Genomic DNA, 12,484 nt, shown 5'->3' on the forward strand with positions numbered 1-12,484 from the left:
TGACTTGAAATCAGTCACAGCATTGAAGCATTTAGTACCTCACTGATGTATAGTGTAGTGCCAAAACTGCAGTGAATTCTTCTCTTTTTTTTTTAGATGTACTGTTTGCTTATCGACTGAAATGACAATAAATTGTTTCTAACAAATTGCATTTGTTTTCTTCTATTCAACATAAAAATAGTATCTGTAGTTAGTAACTCAATATGTATCGTCCCATATGTGCACAGTACAAATATATCGTTAATCTATTGATAAAACAATTCGATTTATGCAAAACTCGCTAGCTAAATATAAATATATTATTTCCATATATATATATAATATGCATGTATAATTGTGTATATATACGTAACAAATACATTTTTTACAAATATATGACTTGCACAAAACGTGCATAAATGTATGTATATATATATATATATATTGAAAATATTTGATTAAATTATAGGATCAATTGCTAAGCTTGCTATCTGAAATTAAACTTGTACTTGTACACACATACAGATTTATTTATGTGTGTATTTATATATTAAATATTTATAAGTGTATATTTATAAATATACATGCAAAATACTACAGAACAAAGTATTTTACAGATACTCTATGTTCTTATCTACTAAATAATACAAACGGAAGCAAATAATCGTGTAAAGCAGCAGTTTACATCTCACCACCTTTACAGTAACAACATCAGAACTTGTGTTCGTTTCCTTATCGAACTGAAACATCGAGACTGATGGAGAGAGAGGCTGAAGTGGCTCGTGTTGCCATGGTGAGGCAACCGGTCTATGGCTGCGGTGCGTGACGTGTGACAGAGACGCTGTGATTATTATGGTCTGTTTCTCCTCGTTTCACCGTGAAGAACAAAACCGAGGAGGGGGAAATGTCCTTTTAACGCTCGTTTAAATCCCGAGTGTTCACGGAGACGCCACACACCGAGGCTCACACACACACACACACACACACACACGTGGGCGGTGACTCCCCCCCGCCCCCCCCCCCCCCCCCCTCGGCTCCTGTGGACGAGCGGACGCACCGCCAGCCGAGAGAGAGAGAAAGAAAGAAAGAAAAAAAAAACGACCGAATATGAGGCTGTCATCGGTTCGAGGCTGTGCCGGGAGGACGACGCTGACATGTGGGGAGACGTGTTGTCTGGATGAGCTGCTGCTGCTGCATGGGGGCTTCTCCCTCCGCTTCTTCCCATAAACCCCCCCACCCCCACCCCCCTTTCCCCAGTGCGATCCCTCCGCTGCTTCGACCACGATGACGGACACACGACCGATCCCGGGAGGTAGGTGTTCCATCCTTCAGTGTGAAACCAATCGTCTGCATAGGGTTAGAAAACACAAGGCGATGTGCATGATTCCCGTGGCTTTTCTGCAGGAGAGAGGAGGAGAGGAGAGGGGGGGGGGGGGCTGGGAAGGGGGGGTGCACCAGGCATAATTGGCCAGATGCGGTGGTGCATAGCTACAGAAGCCGTGTTGTGTTCCTCGGCTTTATTTTTTTCAATATGCACCCCACAGTAAGCCACTGCTCCAGCTAGGATCTGCTGCTGCACGGTGTAAGAGCTAATGATCCCCTCTGTATCCTTTGCAGCGCTCGGCCAAGGTGGCAGCAGCAGCAGTGACGGAGGCAGCAGACCCTCCGATCATCATGTTCTCCTTCCACATAAAGGAATCATGTCGACGCCGATGACTGTGGGCCTCCTATAAACCCGCCGACAATACAATGAACACCACTGTCACGCCATCAGACCTGGTGGATGGGCCGAGACATCAGTCCGTCAATGGCACCCTGGGGCACCACCCGCCGTCCGGCTGGGCCGTGATCCACACGGCCACCTTGACCTTCTGCTCCCTGCTCCTGGTCTTCATCTTCTGCCTGGGCTCCTACGGCAACCTGGTGGTGTTCCTGTCCTTCTTCGACCCGGCGTTCCGCAAGTTCCGCACCAACTTCGACTTCATGATCCTCAACCTGTCCTTCTGCGACCTGTTCATCTGCTGCGTGACGGCGCCCATGTTCGCCCTGGTGCTCTTCCTGGACGCCGGCGGCGGGGACGGCGTGTCCAAGAGCTTCTGCTTTGCCTTCCACCTGACCAGCTCGGGCTTCATCATCATGTCCCTGGAGACGGTGGCCGTCATCGCCCTGCACCGGCTGCGCATGGTTCTGGGGCAGCAGCCCAACCGCACCGCCTCCTTCCCCCGCACGCTGGTCCTCACCGCCCTGCTGTGGACCTCCAGCTTCACCATGGCCGCCCTCCTGACCCTGAGGGCGTACCCACACAGAGACGGGCCCTGCTTGCCCCACTTCGGCCTGGGAGGCGGACAGGCCAGGGTGGTGCTGTACGTCTACCTGGCAGACTTTGCCTTCTGTGTCGCGGTGGTGTCCGTGTCCTATCTGATGATCGCGCAAACCCTGAGGAAGAACGCCCAGGTGAGGAAATGCCCCATCATCACAGTAGACGCCACCTGTCCTCCGCCCCCTCCGCCTCTCATTGCAGCCGGCTTCGAGAGCATGCAGTGTGCCGTCCAAGGCCCGTCTCTGTACCGCAACCAGACTTACAACAAGCTGCAGAATGTGCAGATACACTCGTATGCCAACAGGAGCGGCCACCCTCTGGTCCCCGGTGCTGCCCAGGGAGCCACCTGCTGTCAGCTGGTGTCCACGGTCAACTTGGCCACAGCCACGGCCAAAGACTCCAAGGCAGTGGTCACCTGTGTTGTTATCGTGTTCTCTGTGCTGCTGTGCTGCTTGCCGATGGGGGTTTCACTGGCACAGGACGTCCTGTCACCAGAAAGCAGCTTTGCACATTACCAGTTTGAACTGTGCGGCTTTGTGCTCATTTTTCTCAAGTCGGGCATCAACCCCTTTGTGTACTCGCGGAACAGCGCGGGCCTCCGCCGCCGCGTGCTGTGCTGTGTCCAGTGGGCGGCGCTGGGCTTTCTCTGTTGCAAGCAAAAGACTCGTCTGCACGCGATGGGGAAGGGCAGCCTGGAAGTCAACCGCAATAAATCCTCCCATCACGAAACCAACTCGGCCTACGTGCTGTCTCCCAAGCCCCAGAGGAGGCTGGTGGACCAGGCCTGTGGGCCCAGTCACTCCAGGGACTGCGTCGGGAGTCCAAGAGCCACAGGTGCTCGCAAACCTCGCCCGCCGAGCACCTCCACCCCCATCAACACCCGCATCGAGCCCTACTACAGCATCTACAACAGCAGTCCCTCTGCAGGGCCCAGCTCCCCCACCAGCCTGCAGCCGGTCAGCTCTCAGACTTTTGCCTTCGCCAAGTCATACGTGGCCATGCACTACCACACACACCAGGACGCACTACAAGACTTTGAGAGCACCTCAGTGCACCAGATTCCCATTCCCTCAGTCTGATCAGAGATACCCAACAAAGGGTTTGGACCATCTCACCCTGGCTTTAAATCCAATGTGAATCACAAGAGGAATATGGACAGCATCCGATTTATGTATCTGGAATCGTTATTAATCTGTAGTTCTCTTTTGCAGTGGACGTACATGTCAAGTTTTCTTGAGTGCAACATTTACAGAACCAGTCATAAGCTTTGCCATGAAAACATGCAAGAGATTTCTGCAATGAAAGTGTCTGTTATAAAAAAGTAATTTAATGTTACTGAATTAACTTCTTTTCTTGAACACATGCATTTTCACCTCAATCTGCCGCTGCGTTGTGCACGCATGTGCCACTATAACCCCCGACTGTAGTTTGTCACTGCAGCGCCCGGCTGCAGGCGCTGGTCTCAGCTGCTGTGAACCCTGCACAGGCCCACACGTGGATGTTGACGGCATGTGGTTGCACTTTGATGGACTTTTTGCTTCTTAAAAAGAAAATGTATTTGTGAACCTCATACACTTTTTAAAACAATAAATGTTTGGCAAGTGCAGCAGATCTGTGCTTTCACTGTTTGAACGGGCTAAAAAGTGGGGGTTAATAAACCCAACGACAGAAAATCAATCAGAAGCTGTTCTGATAACTGCTGAATCCATTTGTTCATCTTCATAGTTGTTTTTGACAGAAAAAATGTCAAACTTTCACAGGTGCTTCTTCAAATATTATTGTAAACTTAATATTTCTGGGTATACATCAGTATATTGAGCAGATTTGTTTACACAAATCAATCAATTCATTTATTTACAGTTATGACATGAATTAATAATGAAAGTGGTCCGTAGTTGCAGCCTTATTTTTTACCATGAATTGGCAGCAGTGTCAGTGGTTGGTGGGATGATAGTGCTGCTGGTTGACAGTATTTCAGACCTCATGTCTGCTGGGGTCTGTCAGTGTGCTGATGTTAGGAATGTAAAAACAAAAAACAAGTGTTATTTTACAGCTATTCAGTGATAAATCAGACCAACAGAACAGACACACTTTTAATTATAGGTCACTATATTGTTTTTTACTTCCTACAAGGTTATCTTTTTACCCGTTTGTTGTTACCTGGTTGTTTGTAACCAAGATTGTGCAAAAAAACTCTGGGATGGATTATGACAACTTGATGGAAGGATGAGGTATATCTCAGGTAAGATGCGGATTCGTGGGGGATCCACGAGGATAGGGCATTTTTCAATTTCCCATGATTTCTCAGGGAATAATTAACGCAGCTTAATGAAAAGACATGTTTAAGGGACTGATATTTATGAGTGTGGGCGATTTGGTGCGGATCCAAATCAAACTCTAGATTAAATAGATTTAAATGTGGTTTTTCAAAAGGGGACTGTTGAGCCTTGGTGGAGGTATCCGCTCTACTGTGCCTACAATATTTTCTTTTTCTATTGAAATTTTCCTGCAAATCTGCCTAAGAAGATCATTTCAGCTCACAGAATGAGAAGAGGTGGAGATCTTCACTTCATTTAGCGAAGTTGCACATGAAGCTTCCTCGAGTTTCACAAACCCTCATTTCAGAGTCAGTCTGCTATTTCTTATTGGTTTTAATTAACAGTGGGAAGGCCAACGACTGCAGAGGCTCTGGTTCAACTCCACAGTGTAATGTCTTACAGGACTTTCTGTTGCAGTGATTCTTTCAGTCTCAGTTGTTTTCTTTGCATAATTAAAAAAAAAGGTTCCCACAAGTGATTATAGTAGTGTCAGCACCCCCTGGTGGAGACTCAGTGGATATCCTTTAGTCAGATATCATGTTTTATGAAGGCGACGTTACTTCATAAAACAAAATAAATATCTAGATTTATATTTCTATAGTTAAACAAAATTACTTGCCAAAATGTACCTATTTTAGTTGAGCCAAATATTTGCAATTGTGTGATAATTCAAGACGCTTAACGAGGTTTTCAAGTTTCAGTTTTATTCTTTCCTTCAACCGCATTGATTTTCATCTCTGTGATACAGCAGTGACCATGACCCGGTGTGCGTTCTCATATTTGCACACACCCTTTCACATTCTGTACATCCTACCAGCCGAAATGAAACTTAAAAAAACCACTCACTTTATTCGTCACTCATCCTGCAAATTAACACGGCAACAAACTCACGCTGCAGCAAGAGCAGTATAAGACCTGCTTCCTCTCATATCTACAAATAGTGCAACAGTCAAACCACTAATCACTTGAATGCACGCGTACACACAAGCACACACACGCACGCACACACACACTAGCACGCATGCACACACACACGCAAATACAGACCTCAAAAAAAATAAAACCACCATGACTATTGTTCATTCCCCTGATATTTATGAATCCCCTGATTCATCACTCAATTAACTTGCTATTAATCAACATAAAGTGAAGCATGGACTATTAAGGACAGGCAATGAATCCACTGCCTTGTGGAGTGGAGGCCTCAGCACCGTTTCTCTGTATTTCCACAAAGGTCTGAGCTAGACCTGCTGCTGGATTACACTGAGATAGTAGCATTGTCCATCCAGCAGGTGACGGTGTGGGGTGAGCTGCTGTGCTACATGAAGTCCAGCCTCTGCATCAAGTTTAACTTAGGTTGGATCTTGATTTAGGCGTTCAGAGCAGTGTCATGGGCAATGCTCTTCCTCTTCCGTTTAGACCTGGGTGTCCTCACTCTTTAAGAAACGCATATCTCTCTCCGTCTGTCCTCTTCCTGTCCTTCATGTGCCGTCGCTGTCACATGGTGTTGGGTCAGTTTAGCTGGAGAGCGACAGAAGTCCATATTCATCTGCAGTGTCCAGAATCCTGCATATGACTGGAGACTCGACCTAGAGGGAATAGTGGAGATGTCAGAATGGATGTAAATCCATGATCCTTGCTGACCTCCTTTACAGCCAGTACAGGTGGATATCGGAGCTTCTGGTTCCTTTTAATTATTATTACAGTGTATGAAAAACTACTTGACAGACTTTTAAACAGAAACTGAACATTTTTTCAAGCACTGAAAATTTACATAGGAGGTTGGACTCTAGCTAAGGTTCAGCGTTAACCTAAGCATGTGTGTGTGTGTGTGTGTGTTTCCAGTGACTGTGACTCACTGGGTAATCGAGAACTCACCCCAAGGATGTACTGACAGGTCTGAGGCTCCAGCATATAGACAGTGACGGCATGTGGAGACTCGGACTCTTTGCATCTGACGCAGAGAAGAGAAGTGAGACGGGTGAATCAACACTGGGACATTTGGGTATCGTCTTACTCATGTGTTAACTCGGGGCAGTAACACTGAACTGGTGTTGCCCCCCCCAGACCCTCCCAAAGGACTCGTTTACTCACTTGAGCTTGACGATGACCTGCCTGGGCTTCCCCGTCATATCGCAGAGATCCCCGTGGCCGTAGAAGTGGGACACCAACCTGTCACGGATCAGAAACAATTAATAGATCATCTCAGCTTGCATCCAGGTCAGAGTTCAGAAATGTGAGCGACATACTTGACTTTCTGCACGCCGTCGTCTTTGAGCTGGTAGGATCTGGCAACGTTCTTCTTGGCCCACTCGGCGTGTTCCTCTGCGTTCCAGTTCCCCACCACGACAATGTTCTTCCCCTGCTCTTTATCCTGAGGAACCAAGCAACGTGCTCATCACGGACATAGAATGGCATAAAAGATTTTAAAAACTAGAGACCGACCAATTTATCGGTTGGCTGATAATATTTTATATATGAGCATTTCACAGACGTATCAGTATCGGTTTGCTGATATGCACCAAAATGAAAACTTTGATTTTAGAGAACGAAACAGGCTGAAAAATGGGTAGTAATATATATGAGGTATACATTTTATGAAAACAATATTAGTTTTCCTGATTCAAGCTCTATATATTTGGTTTTATTAGCATTTTCTTTTTTTCAATTTAACCTCAATTTAATTTCTGTCATAAAGGTTTAATGATGACATTTTAAGTCATAAATATCCACTGATTAATTGGTATCTGAAATGTTTTAATCCCTCATATCGGTGTCGGCATTTGCTCCCAAAAATCCATGCATGACAGCCGAGGAGAACTGCAACAATGACTCATCAAGTAATTTAGTTTTGTTAAATCAAGAAAGCAGCACTTAATGCTGAAGGAAACATAGAAAAGTAGGGAAAAAAGACATTTGAACATTTGAAACGTTCAATCTAAGCCGTGATTGGCATATTTATTGATTGTGAAAGTACCTGGTAGGTTTAAGAGCTTATAGTGGAAGTATTTTATTTTTTGAAAACATGATCTTCCACACAAACACACACAGTAGCAAAGCAGGAGCCTTACCTCATGGTACTGATGGACGTGCCTTCCATAACAGAATTCATATTTCCACCAGCCCACTCCCTGAAATACACATTAAGATGATTATTTGTCGATGAATAATTTATGTTAAACTACTGTTGTGCTGGAGATGAATATGGCTCACCCCATGCAGACAGTACACCCCACTGAGGAACTCCTTGATGAGCTGGTCATCTGTCAATCGAGAGATGTGAGTGGTGCCCACAGTGACCTGAGTCTGCCCTCCCACCGTGATGGGCTTGTGAGACGATGTGAAGGCCTCCTCCCTGACTGGTGGCGCCGCCTCCTGTAATAACACGTCAAAGATATGAAACAGCCTGTGGTTGTGGGTTCACGCAGAATCCATTTTCCCCTCAGTGACCGTTCAGTTGATGGCTCACCTCTCTGACCTCCGAGGTGGCGCTGAAAGGCGGTCGAAGGTTCTGCTCTCGCTCCTTGTCCAGCTGGGTGAGCTGCTGAGGCCGCATAGGGGCGCCCGCCAGAGCCTGACAGTAGATGGCGTTCACCGGAGAGGACTTAAACCTGCCGGGGATACAACACAAGTTTGGAAAGAGTGAAATATGCACAAGAATCTCACCTGCTGGACAATATATTTCAGTAGAATCTCGACAATTGGGGAAGACTAAAAAATCCATTAAAAAAATTCCCCAAATAGAAATTCTTTGAGACCTTTTTGCAAGGCCTACCTGTATTTTGGGTGAGCACAAAGCAGTGGTGTCAACACCACCACCTCATATTCACAGGTTGTGACTTCGGCGACAGACAGGATCTCGTGCTTGGCCTCCGGGTGACACACGTACAGCACCGAGGTGGAGCGAGGCTCGTCCTGCTTCAGCACGCAGGGAGTCCCGTTCCCCATCTCCAGCGAGAAGTAGGGAGTGAGCTGACCTTCTATGTTCTTAGCGGGAACCTGGACCGAGGGAAACAATGAAAGAGGCAACAAATGAGCGATCCGACAACTTGCCTAGCAAATTGGGATGGTTGGAGAAGTGACATTATTTTACTAACTTCTTTTTCAGGTGTTGATTTGACCTCCTCTGGCTCTTCCACTTTATCTGAAACAATAAATTCCAAGCTTTAGTACAACAAAGAAAAATTGCTACATGCATTAACATGTTCAAAATAATATAAAAACAATTCCACTCGCAAAGAAACTCACCTGTCTCTGTCGACTGGCTCTTCTGTGCCCGATTTCCAAGGAAGTATTCTTGAACACTAATTTTCTGTGGAAACACACGTAGTCAGCTTCAGTACACTTCTCATTCCTGACATCTGAAAGTTAATTACAGAGTCAAACCACTGACCTGACCGGTCTCCTTCTCTTCATGATACTGTCGTATGTGCTTTCCATGGCAAACCTCATATGTCCAGTACGACTCTATCTGCAATATTAGAAGATCAAGAGCGAGTCAAGAGTCATGAGAGAGACTTTACGTTTTTAGTTATGCACTGTTAATGTAGCATGAATTCCATAGTTTCAGTGTCTCTACTGTCATATGTCCAGTACGACTCTATCTGCAATATTAGAAGATCAAGAGCGAGTTAAGAGTCATGAGAGAGACTTTAGGTTTTTAGTTATGCTCTGTTAATGAAGCATGAATTCCATAGTTTCAGTGTCTCTACTGAGAGAAGTAGGGAAATCAGATTAAAGTGGAAAATAAACCTGGAGGTCTCACCCTGTAAGAGCAGCTGCTTCGTTTGAACAGCGGCTCCAGCAAGTCACCGGGACTGGGCCCAGCGTACTCCTTTCTGCTATCCTAACACAACAATGGACACGGAGCAAATGACAACATGAGGCTTCTATAGTCTAATTCAATGAAAACATGGCACATCATTCAGAAGAAGTCATGTCTTTTTGAGTTTTATCAGTATTTTAAGGTTCAGTGTGTAGAATTTAGTGACATCTAGTGGTGAAGTTGCATGTTGCAGCTGAAAGCCCTCACATCACCCTCTCCTTCCAAACATGAAAGGTAGCTTTTAGTTGTCATAAAAACTCAAAAGGTGTTAAAGTTTGTCCAGTCCGGGCTACTGTAAAAAACATGGTGGCTTCCGTAAAGATAAATATTTAAAATATAAAGGGCTGATTCTAGGTTCAGGAAAACAACAATTTGTACAGTTTAGAAGAAACACACCAGTGAAAACATCACTAGGTTTTTTTTTTAATTCAATCTCTCCCGATTGATCCCTTTCACCTTAATCTTACACACTGAACCTTTAAAGCTTTGTTTCACTTGTTCTAGTTGATGTGGGGAAAACATGCCAACTCCTCACAGGAAGATCCATCTGGTCATATATTGTCTTATTGTGTTGTTTTGTTTTTACGTACAATGCACCAACCACACCATGGCAATTTCAAATATATGCAAATATACGTGGCAATAAAAATAATTCTGATTCTGATTCTGATGTGAGGGGACAGTGACGAATTCTGCAACACCATCAATGATTCTGCATTTGCTATTCGGTCTCTACTTTACTACGAACAGTGCCTCCAGATAATGTAAGTTGTGATTAAGTGCTATACAAATAAAATTGAAATAAATTGAAAATATAACTGATGCTTATGCTGTTTAAGGAACAGTTAGGCATAGTTGAGTCTCATCATATTGTGTAACAGTTAATATCATTATGAAGTATGTACACCTGTAGAGGATTAAGTATACTATGGAACACGGTGGGGGGAAATGTGTGCTTCCTGGTCCAGTCTCCTCGACCTCAGATCAGTAGTTTCCTGACCCGGTGTGAGAAGCTGTGGGTGGTGCTGCTCACCTCGTCTCCACCTGTCAGGGAGGGCAGCAGACACTTGTACTTCTCCTTCTCCGTCGTCGTCATGATGACAAAGTTATCCTCTCGGTAAAGTGCACCGGAAGTTGGCTGAAATGCAAAAAGAGCACACTATCGGTCAGGGTGTGAAAAGAAAGAGGAAGCAGACTGTGAAGATAACGGAAGCTGCTGCTGCACAGGTGACAGTCACACCCCCCCCCCCCCCCATCACCATACACGACATTTCCCCTTTATCTGAAGTATGAGTCATACCAGTGTGAACTCAGCGTCCGGCCAGGTGATTTTGAAGGGGATTTCGTCTGTGAATGAAGGGTAGCCCCCCCTGTTCGCCGACACTCCGCCGCAGACCTCCAGCAGCCCCCCGACCACCATCATGAGCAGCCCGGCCGTCATGTCTCCTGTCCCGGCTGCGAGGCTCCTCGGCGCCGCCCTGCTCCTCATGCACCGCAGCAGCAGCCGCCTCCGCTCGCACCAGCACCGGCCTGAGGGCTGGGGTAGGAGCCGCAGCAGAGTCCGGCCAGGTCCGGTTCGTCGGTGGTGAGAGTGCGGGAGACGGATGTCAATACGGTACAACACACAGGAAGTCAACGCGTTGCTTGCCACGTCGAGTTCCGCCTCCGCGTCCGGGTCGGAATTACAACAGCGCTCTCCAGAGGCCAGGGGAGGTATTGATGTAAACATGTTATTTCAATGAGGAGAATTGTTTTTTAAAATGAGTTAAACCTTTTTAATCTCTGCACTCTGGAAGTCAAGGAAGGACAAGGTAGACCAACCCCCAGTTATGTTCCCAGCACACTGCTGCATCAAGATGTGGTAGAAAGTATTTTTCTTTTACGTGAGAATTTCCATTTCATGCTGCTCTGTTCCTCTTCTTCGCTACATGTCAGAGGAAAATATTATACTTTTACACTTCAGATGTGTACAGCAATAGTTCAACCAAAAATTAAAATGATCTCATTATCTACTCACCATTACGCCGATTGAGGGGCAGGTGAAGTGTTTCAGGGATAAACCGCGTTGCAGCCGAATCCAATACAAAATAGAACTGTTCAGGCTTGGACTCTGATCATGAGACAGAAGTTTGGTGGTGATAGGACAATGCACAGTGGAGTTGTGACAACATCGTCTCCTGTGGCGAATGATGAACCTTCGCTGTACCTCAATGTTTACACGGCTTGAGGAAATGTCCCCATTCTGAGAGAGAGAGAGAGAGAGAGAGAGAGACGTCAACTTTGCAAGACATAAAGATTCCCTTGATCTTTGACCACTGTCACTGCAGGAGTGAAGTTGTTTCTTTACTGCTCAGCATCAAAGGATTTATGGTCCATGTATGTCCGCGATACACAACATTGTGTTTTAATGGCGTGTAATCAAACTTTGACGCCACGCCACGGTCACACCGTGTGTCGAAAAATCAATCTTTTGAGTTAGTTTTGTATCTCCATCTTGTTGTGATGACACTCATCTCAATTTGAAGTTGATCTGATGAAAGCCCTGGTACAAGTACATCAAAGTAAAAATGTGGAATATGGCCAAAATGGCCACTAAATGCAAATAGCTTTACGTGCAATTGCGTTTTTCCAATTGCACATAAAGACTTTTTTGTTTGTCTGGTCATGATACACCTGTGTATCGATTTTTTAGAAGATCGGTCAATATGAACACGTTCCGGGGGTCTGGGGGGGCACCGTTGAGCCTTTTTGCGACGGCCATTGAAAATTCCTCCAGAATACGTACATTTTCACCACTTTCTAACTTTCTGCAATTTTTTGTAAGAATTTGAGCATGTTAAAGTCCTCAAAAAGCCAATTCATTTGCCTGAATAATAATAATCCTTACAATTTCAATAGGGCCTCATGTCTGTCAGTCCCAGTGCCCTGATAACTCCTTCTTCAAACGTGAAAAAGCAGTATATAAAACATAAAAATCCTCCATATTGCTCCTGTGGTGTCATTATTATGATAATATAATATACTCATCCACAGGGGACATGT

At 45.5% G+C, this 12,484-nt stretch overlaps 2 protein-coding genes across 2 annotated transcripts; one reads left to right on the forward strand and one right to left on the reverse strand.

Annotated features, from left to right (window-relative positions):
- Positions 1 to 1,728: 1,728 nt before the first annotated feature.
- On the forward strand, positions 1,729 to 3,378 carry gpr75 (G protein-coupled receptor 75). The gene has a single exon (XM_061086691.1). It carries the CDS (start codon positions 1,729 to 1,731, stop codon positions 3,376 to 3,378), a length of 1,650 nt encoding a protein of 549 aa, XP_060942674.1.
- Positions 3,379 to 5,304: 1,926 nt separating this feature from the next.
- On the reverse strand, positions 5,305 to 11,062 carry erlec1 (endoplasmic reticulum lectin 1). The gene is made up of 14 exons (XM_061086911.1): positions 10,743 to 11,062; positions 10,476 to 10,580; positions 9,383 to 9,463; positions 9,011 to 9,088; positions 8,866 to 8,929; positions 8,715 to 8,761; positions 8,393 to 8,616; positions 8,087 to 8,228; positions 7,831 to 7,992; positions 7,689 to 7,748; positions 6,867 to 6,991; positions 6,712 to 6,789; positions 6,496 to 6,571; positions 5,305 to 6,206 (listed from the first exon to the last, which is right to left on the reverse strand). The coding sequence occupies exons 1-14, from the start codon at positions 10,929 to 10,931 to the stop codon at positions 6,135 to 6,137; spliced, it is 1,503 nt and encodes a 500-aa protein (XP_060942894.1). The 5' UTR covers positions 10,932 to 11,062; the 3' UTR covers positions 5,305 to 6,134.
- Between the last annotated feature and the right edge of the window lie 1,422 nt (positions 11,063 to 12,484).

This window comes from Limanda limanda, chromosome 15 (genome assembly GCF_963576545.1).
Source record: "Limanda limanda chromosome 15, fLimLim1.1, whole genome shotgun sequence".
Taxonomy (NCBI): Eukaryota; Metazoa; Chordata; class Actinopteri; order Pleuronectiformes; family Pleuronectidae; genus Limanda; species Limanda limanda.